At 47.8% G+C, this 19,567-nt stretch overlaps 1 protein-coding gene across 1 annotated transcript; it reads left to right on the forward strand.

Annotated features, from left to right (window-relative positions):
* The first annotated feature begins 973 nt into the window (after positions 1-973).
* LOC128892701 (uncharacterized) lies at positions 974-19,489 on the forward strand. The gene is made up of 6 exons (XM_054153247.1): positions 974-1,008; positions 1,175-1,228; positions 1,461-1,559; positions 6,470-6,610; positions 9,176-9,319; positions 18,862-19,489. Exons 3-6 carry the CDS (start codon positions 1,547-1,549, stop codon positions 19,332-19,334), a joined length of 771 nt encoding a protein of 256 aa, XP_054009222.1. The 5' UTR covers positions 974-1,008; positions 1,175-1,228; positions 1,461-1,546; the 3' UTR covers positions 19,335-19,489.
* Positions 19,490-19,567: the final 78 nt, after the last annotated feature.

The following is a 19,567-nucleotide window of genomic DNA, read 5'->3' on the forward strand; positions in this document are numbered from 1 at the left end:
TATTTAGATTACAAGGAGATACTAGAAAACGGAAAGCGTTTAGAAAATGATCGTAAAGTCAACGTTGCTACGTACCGAGCGCCGTCCTTGGCGGAATCTTCCCGTAGCGTCGCGAAATCAGCCACGTCCATGGATCGCATAGTGTCAACAGATCCCTGCTCTCTATTATTGTTCCAAGATCGCGCGTTACTATCGACCTCCTAAAATTTCTGCGTCGCGCACGCATCTGTCGACCGCAGGCCGACTAATTTTGCTGAGACTCCCAGAGAATCCGTCGCCGATGTCGCAACTACTTTTTGGGAAAACGATTTCGTCGCGCGAATACTGATCCAATTTTCACGGAACGTTCTATACACCTCTTTGTTTAGATATACAGTCAGTCCCGTGAGTATTCGTACTCTCTCTCTCTCTCTCTCTCTCTCTCTCTGGCTATCGAAGAAATTTGTCTAATTTAAATGATAGGCTTCGCGCAGATATAGAAGGTACGAATACTTCTGGAACTGACCGTATATATATATAACACCAACGACACGAGTCTCTCGAATAGATTCTCGACGCACACCTGTCTTCGTTACAAACGTCCAATCTTCCAGGCGTAAGGGTTGAGACGCGAATGGCGCGCTCGCAACAGGGATCGCTTATCGTTTCAGCGGCGAGGGTATAAACGAACGGCGTATAAGTTTGAGTCGCAATTAAAAATAACTCGGCAGCGAAGATGTGTTTGTTAACGTCTATTTATAACGGTCGTTCGTTTTTGCGACGGGATTCTCTGTTGTTGTTTAACAAACAGAATCGCGAAGACCCGACGACGACGCGGACGACGATTGCGAAACGTTTTTCCGAATTTCCATCCGCGTCGCCGAAATCGATCTCCTCGCCTCTCGTACCCCGAAGCCATCCCTCGAGGAACTCGAACACACGTTCCGGGCTCTCGTGTATTTCGGTGGTATGTTGCGTAATGAGATTTGCGTAAGGTCCCGCGATATAAAACACCGTGTGACAGCGAAGGTGAGATGGGATAGAGCATAAGAATTTAGAGTTTAAGTGTCCGAAATATATCTCGTATCCGATACCGCAACGAAAGATGGTTTGATCGGTGACGGTCCCCCGAACAGCATACTATGGCTGCTATCCTGCGAGTGTCTAATTTGTGTGTCATCGTTTACTGTTCCAGAGGTCCTAAACGGCATCTGCAACGCGAGCAAGGAGGAGGAGAGGCGGCGAAAAGGTAAACGAATTGTCTCGAGTCTTACGAAACGATCCGTTCGAACCGAATAGGGTATCCTATAGGATATCGACGCGACTATCTCGCATAGAATTAACGAGTCCGTTGCTCGTCATTTCTCGAACGAACGTCTCGCTGAAATGCTCCAACTCTCACGGAAGAGAAGTTCGAAAGACACGACGTTCGGCATCACGTTTACACGAATAAAACGTCGTCGACTGGGTTCTGTTCCCAGGTACAGGCTACCACGAACTATATAACGGTGTTGTCTGCAATGACACGATCCTTGCGACGGGTGTCTTCAGCTCCAAGGAGCTCTGGATGCTTTCAAAAGGTACGACGATCTCTTTTTCTCGCTCGTTTCACGCTGTCGTGTTGCTTCCTGCATGGACGAAAGTCGACCGAATTCTAGGATATCGAAAGTCTCCAGTCTCTCTGATCCGACGCACGAACAGCGAATGTTCGTTCTGTTCGCGACGCGTTTTCACGGATGCTTTCGAAAGGTAATCAATAAATCGATATCTGGAAAACCTTTTGAAAGCATCCTTTCGATGATAGAGTCATCGACGAGGATGGTACTCAGGAACGGATAGACGCACGCGGATAGACGTGAAAATGAAAAGCAACTCGCTCGCCGCCGGTACCAACCGTATTCGTTTATGCTAGTTTCGTTATCGAAAAGACGTCGGTTACTTCGGGTGTATCGATAGCGGTTTATCGCCAGGAATGTCGACGGTAAACGAACGCTCGCGTATTTTTAGGCCCGGAATGCGAATCGCGGCTTCCACTTGACAGTTATCCTTTCGACGTGCCCGAGACTACTTCGCTCCTCTTTCGCTATCAAGGACCTGACGAACGATCGGCACGCTTTGCGCGTGCACTCGTGCACGAAACTGGTTCGTTGCTGTGAGTCTTCGCTCGTAAGCCTTCCTCGAATCGAATTTCAAATTCTAAAGTCGACGGACTCGATCGGTGAAAAGCTAAAGACAGAGGTACCGTACCAGGACGCTGTCGACGCGTTTTACATTTCTCGCCTGTTTTCCCGTATGCCACAATCCAAGAAGGGATTTCTTTATTCCTCGCTCTATTCGTAGGTATCCCGAAACGTCAAAGTGTCTGTTTCCGAGCGCACGTTTCTCGTAGCGTCGTCGTTTCCTTGTTTTTCGACGAAAGACGTCACGACTGAAATTTTCAGCCGATCTCTGGCGAAACGAGCAAGCGTGGCACGCGTGCATCGCCACTAAATGGAATAATAGGGCAGGGGAGCGCGTATCGAGAAGAGGCGCGAGCCTCGACGTATGCATCTGCACTCTTCCCCTCTTTCTGCATCTCCTCCTCCTCCTCCTCCTCCTTTTGCCACCCTCCCCCCTGCCCCCGTGCTCCCCTTCGCGTCACCGTGGCAGGAGATTAGTATGCAACCCGGTGTATTAATAGACGGGGAACAATGCTCACGGCCTCAGAGAGCTGCTGAGAGAGCCTCGCAGCTTCTCCTCGCCCCCTCTCCTCCCTCTGTGCTCCTCTGGCTCGCGGGGTGACTGAATCCTCCCGTGGCTTTCGTCGATCTTTTCGACACGATCGAACCATCTTTTTCGCAATTTTTTACCTTCCTAGCGCGGCTAGAAATTTACCAACAGCGATATCGTACGATCCGGTCTGACCATAAGTCTAGCACGATGCTGAAATTTTGCTGCGACGCGCTGAACTATCTTTGGGGGGATATCTTGGAAAAGATTCGAGATGGTTTCTCGGGAAGGGTAGCTCGGATTAGAGGTTAACGGTGCTGGTACGTGGTCGTTAACGGTCTATAACCCACTTAGTCGCCCCATAACTCGAGCAGAATTTCGTGCAAAGTGACCGAGGGAGTAACGACCGCACTCGAGGGGGATGTAGTCGTCGTCGGAACGAACAAAAAGTTGTCTATAAATTCGGGACTGTGTACGTCGTTCGTAAAGACGTTGAACAATGTTGGGCCTAAGACGGTTCTCCGGACAGGTAACCGTTCGCGTTTCTTCTCGGCTCGACGGTGGTCTCGTCGTCGTTTCCAACGTTCGCGTCGCAACGAAAACCTGCGCCATATAGAGGGTTAACCATTCGTCGGTGCACGCTACCTCCGCCCCTATTCGTTAGAACCTCGCCAGAGACGAGTCGCTGAGAGATTTTTTCAAAGTGCACCGCTGCCGTTCGAGGTCTCCCTCGTGAACACAAAAAAAAAAAAAAAAAGAAAAAGAAAAAATCGTGAATCACGGTCCCGGCGCCGTGCGCGATTTTCGACGAATTTTTTCCAGATTCCTATCCACCCCCTCCCCCTCCCCCGCCCCCGCCCCCGCCCCCCCCTCCTCTCCCTCCCCGGATACGTCGCTCCTTTTTTGTGTCAACAATGCGCCCACACGTACGCGGCGACGCGAGCGTGTGTGCGGAATCGACGGAAAAAGGTAGGCCCGCAGGGTGGTGTGGCAGTATTTTCCAGGGGTTTTTTTTTTTTTTTTTGCTGCCGATGTTCGGAGCCCACGTAGGCTGGATAAAAAGGGGCGCAATTTCCGAGGGTACGCGGAGGGAGGGAGGGAGGGAGGGAGGGAGGGAGGACGGGCGCGGGTGGATGATGTGAAATAGAGAAGAATATCCTGTCGGTGGCGTGACGCTCGCGACGTGTAAGACGAGGCATAATAGAAACACACTACCCCCAGGGGAGGCGATTGTCGTCGCGGTTTTCAGTTATGGAATTCATGGTGGTTGAAAATTGGTAAATACGGTGAAATATCGGAACGGAACGCTATAGGTGACCGAGACTTTAGAGGGTAGAAACGTCGCTTCCACGACGAAATATTATTTTAGTAAAGAGAGGATCGTTCGGTTACGTTCCGGAGGACGGATTATCTCGTCTTGCTCGGTTAAGAGGTTAACGTTTCGTGGTAAAATGTGCCGACGAATCACCCACCCCTGCACGTAGGACCTGAAACTGCACGAGAGAGTGCTTCTTAATTAGCGTCTGGAAATTCGAGGGTATACTCGGAGCATCGCAATAAAAAAGTAAGGCACTCCGTAGAGAACCCTCTTCGGACATGGATCCGTGTAGAGGCCGTCGAATCGAAATACTCGAACGTTGCAGTCGTGCCCGTAAATGTTTCAATTTCACCGGCATTCGCATCGACAGGATCGAAATGAAAATCGAGCTTCTCTTCGGATTCGTTTAAGAAAGCATTTTTACCGAGTTTATCTGCGCCGCGAAGGCCAACCGAGGTGTTTCCTTTGGAGAATTTTTGTTGTACTTGACCGAAAAGGAACAAATCGTTCGATCGTTTCGATACATAACCCTCGACGGAAGAAATTGCGATTCGAGAATCGTATCAAACCTATTTGCGAGGAATGGGGGGGGGTGGGGGGGGGGGGGGGATTCGCTCGAGCGGAAGGGAAAAAGTGGAGGACGCGTTATGGCGGACGGAAAGGGGTAGGAAAAAGAAAGAAACGCGAACGGCCGAGGGTGCACCTGTACCACGATGGATCCGCGTCAGCATTCGGACCGGTTAGAAACTCGCCGAGCCAAATAAATATCCACGCTTCCAGGCCCTCTGCTTTCGAACTGATTCTGTAATTAGGATCTTCGTTAGACGCCTCGAGTCTCGTATCGGGGACAAACTCATCTGTCGACTCGTCTTTTCGTTCGTTCGTCTTATCGTCTCCTTCGAACGCCGTTTAAAGAGCGAAACAACCGTCCGTTAAGATCGTAGTTCGCGTAAAAATGAAACTGTAGTTGGCGCATCGTTAGCGCGAAGCTACGTTCGCTCGAGACAAATGGAGGACGAGTGTTCGGGCTGGCCTGTTACGAGAAAGAAAATATCGGCGCTAGGCGAAGCTTTAAATCTCGTCCATCTACGAAAAGGAATGGTTACCATTTTTGCTGTGTCTCTCGGACAGAAAATCAACCCTTTATCGTTCGTAACCATCCTCGTATACCATCCTCGGTTCTCCCCCGCCTCCGGCCTGCTGCAGAATTTAAATCAGCCGGCACGGAAACGCGATAGTTCCTCGGGCGCTACCGCCGTTTCTGGCATAAAGTTACTAGAGCGGTCCGAAGAAATACAATCGCCAGTGGCGCGTAAATTACCGAGGGCGGCAAAGAAGTCGGAAGATATTTCGCCGCGTGGATGGCGGCGAACAACCCTCCGTCGGGGAGTCCCGCGATCCGTGGAGTGTCTCTAACAGAGAGAACGCAGCTTTACGAGCGAGTTGCTTACACGGGATGCAAATTCTACGGCACTAGCTCAACCTAATTGGTCGTTGACCGTCGTGCACGGGGATCCCTATATTTACGCGTCGCCAACTGCGACAAACTGGAATCCTATTATTTTACGGTGTCGCTGATTCAGCGGAACGTGTAACTGGAGCGTATTCTAATGGCCGGCCGACGATTAATTAACCGACCAACCCCTACCCGCCCGCTACCCTCCCTCGAAACAACGCTGCGTTCGCGCGGTTGTTTCCACCACGAGGCTGGAGTCACTTTCGATTTCTTGGGACAGGAACTGGACGATTTAGTTTGCGTTGAGTTTCCAATTACTCTTTGATCGTTTTCCCTCTTACGAAATATGTATTTCTATTTTATTTTAGCAGTCTTCTCTCACGAACCAATCATTATCTGTCAAATATAATATCGTGAAATGTTTTTGATAAAATGTTTCGAAAAGATACGAAAACGATCAGTGACATCGACCGACTCGTCATGGGAGCACACATGTGTTTCGGTTGCTCCGAGTAACGATGAGTAATTACGTAGCCGGTAGATGGACAAATTGTTCGAGTTCTCTTGGCAGTACGCGGCACGCCTCTTGGCTGTAGCTTCGAAACGATGGTCGAGATACGGTGAGAAAATGGAATTCCCGAAGATTCCTGCCGCCTGTCAAACACGAAAATCTGGTACGCGATAACCCGAATAAAAAGTAGTTGTTGCGCTGGTATTGCCAAAGAAATTCGAAGAATTTGGATAAGGTAAATGCGCTCACAAAAAACCGCTCCTTTCCGACGCGTTCTCGGCGATGCAGTAGAGAAGCGTGTGGGAAGGGTGAGGGGGTAAGTTTCTCGAAGGAAAACGCGCGGAAGTGCGATTTCCTCGCGAGAATCGGGAGCGCAAGAAAACTAAGACGACGAAGACGACGACGACGACGACGACGACGAAGAGGACGACGAGGAGGAGCGGATGACGTACGAACGCGCGAGGATCCGTAACCGCTAATGTGTGTCTGGTTTCAGCGTCCATACTGCATGACCTCAGCGACATGCAGCCTCAAATAAACGCGATCAAAATAGAGCACCCGCCGTACTACTGCAGCAGCTACACCCCTCCGTCCGCAGCCACGGCCGCGGATCATGCTCAGCCAGCGGCTAGCTTCAGTGAGTTTCAAAACCTTTACGTTCGCCCTTATTTTTAGTGAACGCACGCTGTCACCCGGTTCCGCGCGACAAACCGATGCAGCTGCCTCGACGATGCGATGCGATGCGATGCGATGCGATCCGATGCGATCCGTGGAACGACGTATCGCGTCGCGACGCGCCGCGTAGTGGCGCCTTCTAACATGATATATTCCGTACAGAATGATTCTCGAAACTAGGACAAGTCGTAGCTCTTTTCTTACGAAATATACAAAATATCGATAGCTCGGGAGAAGACGTACGTAACAAAAATAACATCGCGGACGGATATAGTATATGTTTGCGAAATTCAACTTTTTTCCGTATCAATTTTTAGTAGCCACGCTTGGGAACGCGGTACGCTTGTCCAAGTTTCTAGAACCACGTTGCTTCGAGAACCGACGCATTGTGATTTCCAACGGCTAGAGTCGACGCATCGCAATTCAAACGCGTTGGCATTCGGTGCGTTGGACTTGAATACGTTGCGATCTCAAGCATCGATTATCGTCGCGGTGACATTCGAAAGACCGTAACCTTTTTGAATCTAAAGTTTAGACGCGGTATTCCTTTCGATTTAGTGTTTAGTCGAATTAGCTCGATAAAAGTGTTTTCGTAATATTACATCCAGATTGGCTGGACGTCAGGTCCGGTTGAATCGGCGCGTTGCGATTTAATGCTCTGCAAGCAGATGCATCGCGACGAAATTCTTTGCGCAGATCTTGTTTTTACCAGGTGTCGTTCGCGAAACCGTGATTTTACGGTATCTTTATCGTTTTTCCGCACCACCACTAAAATTAAACCATTCGAGGACACTCGAGTCTATGCGGAATCGCCTCTCCTCGACGACGTGCGTCGTTTCGCTTGCCTCCGTAGAATCGAGCGAGTTGTGTTTAGAATATCTTCGTCGCGGTAATCTAATTTTCTTTTGCGGCATTTCGACGTATCTAAAAGTGCAATCTTATGACACAGCCAAGGTATAGGATAGATCCAACATCTTATAGGAAGCCCTAATGTCCGCAGCGGAGCTGTGCTACCGACTCGTTAGCGCCTTCTGCTCATGAACACCGTCCAATCTGAAAACTTTGATTGTGTGCCAGACAACCAGACCCGCTCGTAATCGAGTGTTCTAACTGCAGTTGCAGTTAGGGTGATTCATTTCTATAGTTACAGTATTCGTTTCGTTCGCTCCATTCATTTAATTTACTTAATCTTGTAATCGATTATAATCGATACGTTACGATAAAGGGAGCTAGATGAATCGTTGATCGAAGCGCTGGTTTAGGGCTGGCCGATGTCTTCTTTAATATAGTATAATTTATCGAGTCGACGCCGACGCCGACGCCGACGGTTGGAGGTTACCGCGATCGAATCGGTCGTATCGGTTCGGTTTAAGTAACAAATTTGCAGCGGTCAGAGGTTGGACGTTTTTTGTCCCCGAGTTCAATCTCATCCGGCGGCTTATCGGGGAGTCCTTTGTTATCGGGATCTACTTTGCTCAGCGTTCTATAGATCATTTTCCCTATATTTCTCCCTTTCCGTTCTCTATTTTCTTTCTATTCTTCGTCGGCCTCCCTTTATCACGCCCCATCCTCCGGATCTCTCCCTCCCCCCCCCTCTCTCTCTCTCTCTCTCTCTCTTTCTCTCTCTCATCCCTCTTAACTCTTTCATCGATCAAACGATAACCTCCTCCCCCAAAGAGCGGAAGTCGTTGGATGGAGATGAAAAAGAGGAATAACTTCCGGACGGAGGCTTTTTGAGGGGGGAAAAAAATAAAGAGCAAAGAGCCGAACGAAGAATAGGGAATTCACGAATCGCGCGGTGTTTCTCGCGCTAATTTCGCGTCGATTAAAAAAAAAAAAAAACTCGCACGTTTGTTCTTCTTTCTGAAAAATCGAGAATCGCGCGAGAAGATGAACGCGCAAGGGCACGTGAAGTCGTGACTTCGATCGGACCACCGACCGAAAGTTTTGAGTTTATGCTACCGTAGGAGGAGGAGTGGCTGCAACGCCGCCGGATAGACGGAATTTACGGACAGAATAAAATGACCACTTTCTCAAGCAAAATATACACGGAGAAAAATTCCGGCAATAAGCATACCTGGACCACGGCCAACCGCATTCTCCGTGCTCCCTTTTTATCATACATACGTTGCCTTTATAGCGGCGTTGGGGGTGGCCCGGTTGATCGACTGTATTGTCGTTAAATTAACGACTGGCGTAAATATTCGCCCCATCCCATCGGCGAAACTAATTTTATGGCCGCGAAACGGCCTCTTTCTACGTATTTTACGTGCATGTAAATTCGTTGACCAAGACGCTTCTTCCTCTATCCGGTATTTCCTCCGCGCGACCCCTTCCGGGATTAACGATTCTCGCCTCGGGGGTCTCTTCTGTGCCAAGGACACCGAGAAACTTTGCTCGATTGATCCCTTCTTTCCACCGTTTTCTATCGTTATCCTTGTTACAGCGTGTACTCGCGATTAATTATATCCTAAGAGATGGTTTACTCGTGCAATGGCAGTCAATCTGTGTGATTTTCTGTTCGCAGGCCCGCCGCCGGTGCATCAGCTCATAAGGAACGACAAGACTGAAAAGCCCCCGACCGTTTCCGTTTCGAGCGCGCCAACCTTCTCGCCAGTCCTCAGGCCCGAGGACGGCCATCGTGGAATGGACTCTCCGCATTCGCAAACGGGTATGTGCCGACGACAACACGCGATCATATCTCGGAATCTATCGTAAGCTCGCGATAACGTTTCACGATGTTAAAGCGGCTGTTCGGACTCCTAAGATTTTCGAGCCTCTCGAAAGCGGATCTTGCGGCTCTTTGTCTACTTCAGCAACGAAAACTTTAAATTCGCGAGTCAACAAAGAAACGATACCGCAAAGGATTTCTCTTATTTTCCTTGTATTTCCATACCGATACTTGAAATCGCGTTCAGAGATCACCTCTGTCGATATAGTTGAAACCGATAGAATTACTTTGTCTCGTAAAAAGCATACATGTACGTATTCTTTTCGTCCTACTCTGCATATTCTCGTTCGTAGAATCCGTTTACGTCCATCGATAAGGGAAACAATTATCTAGAGGTAGATGTAACATTTTTACAACAGCTTACCCATTCGATTTCCCGAATCTCTCGCAAAGAGCCACGAGATCCTCTACCAGCCGAAACTTGGCAGCGAGCGTTCGCGGATTAGTATCTTGACGCGTGGTAAAGGTCACTTTTAGTTCGCGTAAGATAGAAAAATGATAAAAAAGAAAGGTGTTCGAGTAACCGTACGTCCTGTTCGCTGACAAAAATCGTGCATCGAGGTTGCTTCGAAACGATACAAAAGAGTAGTTCACTCACGCGTCACGATACTTTGTCCAGCTCGATACACGGACTGCCTAGACGATAGATTCGACCAGTTCTCGTACGAAACGAAACGCGTAAAGATAAAGAAAAAAAAAGCAGGCGGAATCGTGTTTCCTCTTAACGTAACGTTTGATCGATGGGGAGAACTGTAAGTACTCTGCATACCGGAATGCACACCGATTTAGCATCGGAGATCGAAAAAGCTGCTCGAACACGAACACGAACACGGAGACCGTCGACGAAGGAGGGTCGCGTCGACGACGGCGCGACCTCTTCGTAGTTTCTTCTCCTTCGCCCCAAACCCCAGCCCCCTATTTTTGTTCTCTTTTCCGGTCAAGTCCCCAGAAGTGACCCCCCGGATGAAGCGCGAAGGAATCGACCCCCGATTCGCGACAGCTCCTGTCACACCCTCGTGCGCTTCAGTCTTGTCCGCTTTTGCCTGACGAGTCCACTAACAAATCATCTAACAACGCGAACGAACGCAACGTCCTCGAGATAACACGACCCTCGTACTCCTGGATTTTTTTTCGCGTTCTCGCTGGCTTGTGTCACCGGCCACCGACGATTGATGCGAGACCAGCGATCTTCATCGATCACCGACTCACGCTCTGCGTTTGTCCCTCCATCGGCGAACTCGGCGCACGACGACAGGGCGCACCACGAATCGAGAAACATTTTCACGGGTTCGTTAAAATTTGTAAAAACTACGGGGTACAAGCTGTCGCGTTCCAATCATTCGAATTACTCGACTACTCTTTCCGTTACACTTTCCATCTTGAATTTTCACGCATTTTCATTACGCTCCGTATTACGTTTCGACTCATCGATCGTCAAAGTAGCGATAGATAACGGGTTGAATTTCTCGAAGCGGTATAAATATCCTTGTAGCGTCGGGTAACCTTTATCGTTCTCTCTTCGCGCGGAAATTATGCATTTTTAATGCGCATCCTCGTCGCGCCGTGCTCCGAGTTCCGATGCATCGTCGACGATTTGGCGCCTCGAATGTCCAGTGTGCGATAGACCCAAACTGAGCTCAGCCAGGCATCATGTAAGTAAAATCGATCACCGAGAAGCGGGGATCTCTCGGATCTCGATCCCCAGAAACGATCGAGCCCGCTAGGTGTGTCAGAGGGGATGCGAGATCGATCGTCTCGTGGCGTCCTGATTCGCGTCGCGGCTCGCTAACCCACTTTCCAAAATCGCGATGCAGACGCTTCGAGGACAATTTTGTTAGCGAGGATTTGCGAGCGCGCTTAAAGTTTATCCGACTTTAACGCGAAATCCAGGAACGAGCGAAATTTTATTTGACCGTTGCACGCGACGTTCACTCGTTTCCGTTGTTACGCATCCGTTTGCGAAATTTGTAATTATTGGTTCGGTTGACGGAAAATAATCGTGGACGAGACCAAGTGTCCAGTTCGACGGGAACGTGCTTCTAAATCAGCAGTCGCACGGTCGAAAGTAGGTTAGTGGGGCTCGACGCGATTTTTCGACGAGCGAGACGGAACCGAAGGACGTCCAAGAAATCTGTCCGTCCTCGAAGGATGAGAATCCTTCGCTGGTTCGAAGCTAATATCGCCGTATCCGCGGGTACCGCGACGACCCTGAATCGAGGTCGACGTAAAGTTAAGTCGCGAAAATGTTTTCCCCGAGTAAGGAATGAAAAAGTAACGGTGATTTTCTGATATCTATTTAACGAGCGGTGGACGTGAAGTCGATAGTTTTCCAAGTTTTTTATTCGAACGAGAAGTTTACCCATCCGTGGTTCGAACACCGACGTGAAAGACTTCCAACTCGATGCTAAAGCGGGGATCGAGATCGGGAAATTCGATATCGCGAGTGGGAGTTTTCGAGCGATCCACGGGATCGATGATCGATGGCCGCGTGCAGCCTTGCGGGCCACGTACCGCGAGCAACCTTGAATGATCGCGTGAAAATGACGCGTGATGATCTCTGTTTCAGTCTGAGCCCGAGCGTAGAGAGAAGCTCGCTAACTCGACTAAAAGGTACTTTGTGACTGGTTATTGACTGTTCCATATATATATATATATATATACCTATATCTGACTCTGTATCTATTCTACGTACACGTACGCACGCGTATACGTGTACACGCGACGGACGCGTGTCGTGTGCGCTGAACTTGACGTTCATACGAGCGCGCGTCACATCTACGTACGTGGAATCATCGAGACGATTTCTTCCTTCTTCGTGCTCGTTCGAAATAAGCGACAGCGAAGGTTTTCTCGATAAATGGGCCACTCCGTATAAGTAAATCTTTTAACGCGTTGGCTGCCGTGTCACCCGGACGTATGGCGTCGCGTAAAATTCACAGGAGGCCACGATGCACGAATGCGGATGGCGCTCGTATTTTACTAATCAGCTTCCAACTAAATACGGATACGAATCTCCGGGAGAAATTTGAAAAGTTCTCGTCCTCTGGCGCCAGCTTCCAGGGTTATCAATGTTTGAAAGCGCAAAAAGAAAAGGGGTTTGAAAGAATGGCCCACAAGCACGCGTAGAAAAGCGCGAACGAACGAAATAGCGAGAGTGGTTTTGCCGAGTGCTTCCTAAATCAATGTTGGTCGCGGAGGGAAAAACTCGCGATCGTCCAGCAACGAGGAATATATCGATCGAGCACGATTCGTTCGATACACTCGTCGAGGTTCGAGGGATCGTCGTTTCCGCAGTTGAGACACGTACGCAGGTGAACGCACACGGTCGCGAACGATATCGCGTGTCGGTGCCTCTCGATACATCCGACAGGAATGGCTTTCGTCTCGAACAACCATGCCCGTCCCGCGTGTTCGCGTGTACGCGTGTATGTATACATAATAGATACATACATACATACATATATATATATATTTTCCTCTATTGCTGTCACGTTTGTCATTTCTTATTTTCTTTTTCCATGATTTCTATCTCGCACTACTTCTGTATATCGTGTCTCTCCTTCTCCTTTCTCTCTGTCACGTATACATGCGCGTACGTACACGACCTGAGACACATGCAACATATACACGCGTATACATATTTCGGATACTATTTAGACCGGTGTTTCTCAAACGTAGATAAAAAAACGCTGTTGTCTGTGGTAAAAAAAGGAAACCAGGTAATTTCGATGTTGCTTCTCTCGAGGGCGACGGAAAATAGATTCGTTCGAAACTCTAGTAGCAAAGAATAAGAAACGTATTTTGGGAGTCCTGTAAAAAAATTGTCCTTCATCGAGGGCTAGACGTTGTTTGAGAAACACTGCTTCGGACGGATGCAAGAGCGTTCGAGTTTTAAACGAAACACAGCCACCCCCGCCACCCTAGTTAAATGCGCTCTGGCGCTCCGTGTGTATCGCTATATTTCTCACTTTTACCGTATATTGCGTATCGTTGAAACTCCAGGCGATTCGCGTCTTCGAGCCTCGTTGCGATCGATTTCGCGAGTTTCGCGAGATGATTGCGCGAGTTTAGAGGAAGGTTTCGAAGACGAAGCGATCAAGGGAGCGAACGAACGGAGGAAATCGCTTCGAAGAGGATTTCTCGGAGGCGACGAACCTTTTGGAAGTCGAGAACTTCGAAGTACCGTTTCGATTTATCGATATTAGGGGACGAGGGATAGGGGATTAGAAGATTGGACTATTTTCATGTTTCGTACGTCTGGGATTTATCGGGTATTCGGTATCGGATAGGAAAAGTCACAAAAAGCACTCGAATCGCGAAAGTTGTGTTCGCAAAAACACAGAGAGAGAGATTAAAAGATGTTAGAGGAGATAAAATAAAGCTCGTCTTGCGAAATCGCGAGCGACGAAGACGCGAATCGTCGATGCGGCTCGAAATTGCACAATCACCCCTCAACCTCCGCTCCTCCATAGCACCACTTTATATATCTCTAAGTATGTGTCCGTGTCTCCGTGCACACATCGCGACACGTTGCTACTTTGCGCGTATAAAGGACCACCCTCTGCGCACGTACACACGTACACACGTACACACACACACACTCTAAATTTCGACGATATCCTCGATGCAACGTAGAAGCAAACTTTTGTTTATCCTTCGGTTTAGAAGAGACGAATTCGAAAGAAGGATGAGAAAAGTTTACGATTTACCCAGTCGATGATATTTCGAAGACCGAGCGCAGTCACAGCGAAAGGAAAAAAGGGACACGTTTTCTCGAACATTGGGAAAATCGAGAGAAACGCAGACGGTATTTGGTAAAGCTGTCCGTGTACTCGGTAATACGCGGGTAGCTCGAAATACAGCGACTAATTATTAGAACAATTATAAACGTGAATTTATTTAATCAACGTTCGATAAGTTGGAGTGTATTCGAGGTACCGAAAGCGTTCGTAGGACTCGGTCCTCTGTTTCCGAGTACTCGGTTCTCGCGGCATGCCCCGTCGAGCAATCCTCTCGAATGCCTTCGCTATCGATCACCGCGATGTTCGGTTCTTCTCCAACCTTATCTGTTATGTTCCCCTTGATTCAATAGATCTATTCCCAATCGCGCTAAGTGCAGTGCTTAATTTCCCGGAACGTACTTTGCGAAAGCTTCAAAACAATCGCGAGCGACTGATTTATCGTTCGTTCGTTTTCAATGGACTCTCTCTCTCTCTCTCTCTCTCTCTCTCTCTCTCTCTCTCTCTCTCCCCCGGCGAGGATTTTATCCGCGAATTTTCCATGATCGACGATTCGCATGGTGGCGCCGTTGATAATGAAAAAGCTCGAATTAAGCACTGCTCTTTCGTCGATCGAATGCAATGTACCAAAGTGGCACTTTATTTTTTTTTTTTGTATTTTTTTTTTTTTTTATTTTTCGTACGAGCTCCAATAGTCCCGACGCTCTTGTTATGGTAGTTGTTGCACCATGTTGACTACGTCGTTGGTATATTAATTATACAATGGTTTGATGACAGCCCGTTGAAAGTGCTTGCGATGTTTACGCGCGATAAACGTTGCTACATTCCTTGCATACGTAAGGAGCGTACTTTCGGTGTCGGTTGACGGTTTGTCACGAACGCGTCTCGCGTGCGAGTCGTTCCATGCCGAATTGGAATATATGTCGCGTAGGTCCATGCGATTTGCCTTTTTTTTTTTTTTTTTTTCTTTCTTCTACGTGACGCCAACGCCGTCCTGTAAATGTTAATTGTCGTTATCGCGGAGCGAGCAACGAATAATCGAGAAGTATTCCAGAGAATTTTCGTACCCTTAGAGATCTCTTGTCCCTCGGTTCGAGAGATCCAAGTGAAAGAGAAGGAAGGAGAGAAAGGGGTAGAGACAAAGTGGGACGGAAGAAAGTGGATTAATCCGACGGTCGTTTGTCCACCACAGGGGAATCCCCGAGAAATCCGCCCGACGTCTGATTGCGATACGGTAAACCGCTGCGTCGTCACGAGGAACTCGAAAAAAGCAAGAATGTTATATGTTAGCACTTAATGAACATTTTTGTGTTAGCTCGATGTTGCATCTCTCTCTCTCTCTTTCTATATATGATATATATATATATATATATACATATATATATCATATATGTGTGTGTACACATACGAACGCGTAACAATTATTATAAATAGATATACGCGCGTCACGATTATCGTCGATTGTACAGACGCGCGCGTGTGTGTATTTATAGTAATCGTTGCTCGGTTTGTATAGCCGCCTGCAGCTGTGTGCACGATTGTTCGCGCAATGCTGACGTTGGTAGGCGAGCAGAGATATTATTGTTCTTTTTTTTCTCCATTGTTTTCTACTTGGAAGATCGAGTCGATTTTAGTCACGACCCTGGCGAATATCGACGATTCAACGTCTGGCCCCTTCCGAAGACTGAAACTTTGGTTAACGGAGAAATCCATTCGACGATCGATACCTCGACGAATGGTCAGGTTAAAACGAGAAATAGGAAACTTCTTCCGATGGCCGGACGATAAATTGAATCGTTCGAATGTTTGCCATAGTTTCGACGAACGCGAGATAGATTTTTTACGTTCTAGCCGTTTTGCGTCTATTTTATTTTTCATTCGCGTCGTTCGAACGATCAACGAAGCTTGGCGCTTTCAGGCATATGACACACATAGACGATATCGATTTAGAAGCGACAAATTATTCGTAGGACCCCTGTTTTGTTTTGTTCGTTAATGCGACGAAAAGCTTACAGATTCGGTCGGGTGGAGGGAATACGATCTGATACGATGCTTCTAGTATATACCGCCTGACCGGAAAGATTTCCTGCTCGACTCGACGCAGTTTGACGAGCGAACAGCAGTAGATACGGTCGACCATGGTCGGACCGAACGCAGTCTACCGCGCTGCGTCTGGACACCGACTCGCCCGTTCTACTGGCTCGACAAAAATCGATCCGCTGCGTTCCAAGTTCCAACAGTCCGGTCTCTACGGTTTTCAAATTGCATTCGGGTCGAAGAAGAAAGCAACGCTCTCCGTTCGAATGAGCGAACACCGTTCGCGCGATGATGAACCGATAAATGTCGATTCGGACGTTACTCTGTCCGGTTGGGACCGTATCGCGTGTGATATTTTTTTAACGGAACCCGTGGCACGATCAACGCCCGAGTATAATTTGACCGATACGAAATAGTTGTCCAGGGACCGCCGAAAACGAGTAATCCGCCATAAGCACGCCCGCAACGATACTAACCGAACGAACCATTAATCTAACCAAAATCGTATTTTTGTATGCCTCTGTATGGAAATAAGTATACTCCACGATATTCCTGTTCACTTGTGTATGTATAGTACTATATGTGTATATCTATATATATAACGCCCCCGTTTGCCTGTCCGTCTGACTGACCTGTCCGTTGCCGAGAAGATAAAAATGGCTCGATGTTAGTCGGCCAACCCCTGTCCCCGGTTCACTCGAAGCGACTCGAACGAATCGTCGAGAGATCGGTCGGGAAAACAACCCCCGAGCGCAAGGAATTTCGTTCGGTGCTTTGGAAACGGACAGACAGACAGACGGACGGCATTTCTTGCTAACTGCGTAGTACCGGTCTACCTGGTAAGCTAGCTGTCGCTGTCTGTCTGTTTGTCTGTTCGTCTGTCTGTTCGTCTGTCTGTTCGTCTGTCTGTCTATCTGCCCACCCTGTTACACCCTGTTACACCCTGTTACACCTGTTCACGTATTACTATTTTTTTAAGGGCACCGCCTCGAGTCGAATGGAGTTTCCGATGGTTCCAGGGGCTAACCGTGGAAAGTCGAGAAATTTTACGCGAATCTCGTAACGTGAAAGTTGCGAACGTTCGATTTTACGAAAACTGTCGAGCGAGAACTGTCGCGCGAGAACCCTGGATCCATGGATCGAACGACGATCGAGGTCGTGCCCGTTTGAACCGTGCACACCATAATTATCTCTATCTCACTCACTGTCACACGGCCAATGCTCTGGGTATGTCGTATGCTGGATGGAATTAATTACTATATTGACTTAATTGACTTGATTGATTCAATTAATTTTCGAACCTTGATTGAGACTTGTTTATTGCTCACACTCTACCTCTATCTATCTCTCTCCGTACGATACTACCTATTCTATTGTTGTTGCGATGTTGGTGTTGTTGTTTACCATATACATATATATATATACATACATACATACATACATATATATATATATATATCTCTCTCACGTATATATGTATATCATTGTATTGATGTTGATGTTGTTGTTACCTTGATGTTTTTGATGTGTTGTTTAATCGTTGTTATCTTGCTGTTTGATGTTTGTTGTTGCACTATATATATCTATATATACCTCTCTATCTATATATATTATTATTATTATTATTATTATTATTATTATTATTATATATATACATACCTATATGTATATATACATACATGTATATATTCACATGTTGCGCGATACACGTGCACGCGCGCGGACGTTTGCTGCTGTCGATAGATTCTTTCCCTGACTGAGTCGATTATTCGAATCTCGTTGCAATTTATGTAAACGAATCTTTGAAACAAACTACACGAACGATATCAAATGGCAAACGATGCGTTTTCAGGTGCAGTTGCGCGCGCGTGCGCGCGTATACGAACACATGTACATTTCAGCCAGCCAGCCTCACGCTTGGAGTGCCTTATCTATATATATATATATATATATATATATATATATATATATCGTATATGTATATACGTATATACTCGTATATACTCGTATATATATATATATATATATCTATATATACTTAACACGATCGTTATAGTTGGTCGCCCCCTACCCCTGAAACACCACTAAAACCACCCCCTAACAGACTTACAGCGGCAATCGTTACCTCTGTTTGCTCCCTCTTCCGCTAAACTCTCGCGACGAACTCGAGCGGATAACGTTTCAGCTTTGTTAACGTTCCCCGGTATTAACAAAATTAACATCATCGTAGCTTCGTGCTTGAAAATTTCCTGGCTGTCGATTCATCCGGAAAGCGTGCACGAAAAACGAACGTGCCTCGAGTCTGAAAATTCGAGGTTACTTGAACGAACGTTAAATTATTCGAAAATGTCGTGGACGTCTCGGTCCTGCAAGCTACACGTTACACTTTGCTGCCAGCGAAGAGAACTATCTACGTCGACCGTTGGCTACGTGTTTCCATCGTAACGAAATATACCACTTTTGCTTGCAAAACCGATACCACTCGTACCTTTCGAAGTTGTCGGTGAGCGCGAGATAGCATTGTTTTCATCGATTGGAAAATATTCCGCGAGAGGGTAAGAAGAGGCTCCGGGCGACGAAGTGTGATCCTCGAAGAGGACGCGAAACGGAGTCGATCCAACGAAAGATGACGGTCGAATTTAGGGGGTGGTTCGTCGTGGCCCCGGGCGGACAGTCGGACGATGACAGTGGTGAATTGTGTTTCAGGATTGCACTCACCGCACGAAGGACTAGCCGGTGGTTCCGGTCAGAGTATGTCCGGGCTCGCCTACTATCAGCCGGAGCACCCTGCCTCCGCGGGGGTGGTCAAATACCCCGAGAACGGTCACGACACCCTCTCGGATTTCGTGACGTTCGTCTGCCAGGAGGCCGAGAATACTCAGCAACTGCCCCAGGTAGCTTCCGGATCCTTCGAAGCCGCCCCGTTGTCGACGTATCGCCAAACGGAATCTTCTTCGACTTCCGCGGACTGCTGTTCGCTAATTTATGTTCTCGTTCGCGCTGGACGAGTTGCAGCGTTGCATAAACGAGGTCGTGTAATATTCCGAAAAGTTCTCGAAGAATGTTTTCGTGGATCGCGAACGAAAGCAACGGGGCGGTTGCGTGCGACCTGCATCGTCATCCGTGTTCCAGTCGCCCTGGATTTTTCGAGTTCGGTTCGTTTGAGAAGTGACCGTTGATCGGAACTCAAGATCATTGGCGTATACGTAATTGAATTTCTCCTGAGCAATTGCTTCCATTAGAAATTATTCAAAAAATTCGTACATCGACTCCTCGTTTGCGGTACGATACAATTCGTTTCGATCCGTTGGTTACGTTTGTCGACCGACTTTATCTTCGAGTTTACCTTCTTGCGAAGCGCGGACTGGCTGCTAGAACATGGGGAAAAAATAAAAGATTGCCTCCGAGAGAT

This window comes from Hylaeus anthracinus, unplaced genomic scaffold (assembly GCF_026225885.1).
Source record: "Hylaeus anthracinus isolate JK02 unplaced genomic scaffold, UHH_iyHylAnth1.0_haploid 14871, whole genome shotgun sequence".
In the NCBI taxonomy this organism is placed as follows: domain Eukaryota; kingdom Metazoa; phylum Arthropoda; class Insecta; order Hymenoptera; family Colletidae; genus Hylaeus; species Hylaeus anthracinus.

What these genes read in the sequence shown, in the direction of transcription:
- LOC128892701 (XM_054153247.1), top strand. An exon ending in TCAGCCAGCGGCTAGCTTCA is followed by an intron (nt 6,611 to 9,175) that starts GTGAGTTTCAAA and finishes TTCTGTTCGCAG; the next exon opens with GCCCGCCGCCGGTGCATCAG. An exon ending in CTCTCCGCATTCGCAAACGG is followed by an intron (nt 9,320 to 18,861) that starts GTATGTGCCGAC and finishes ATTGTGTTTCAG; the next exon opens with GATTGCACTCACCGCACGAA.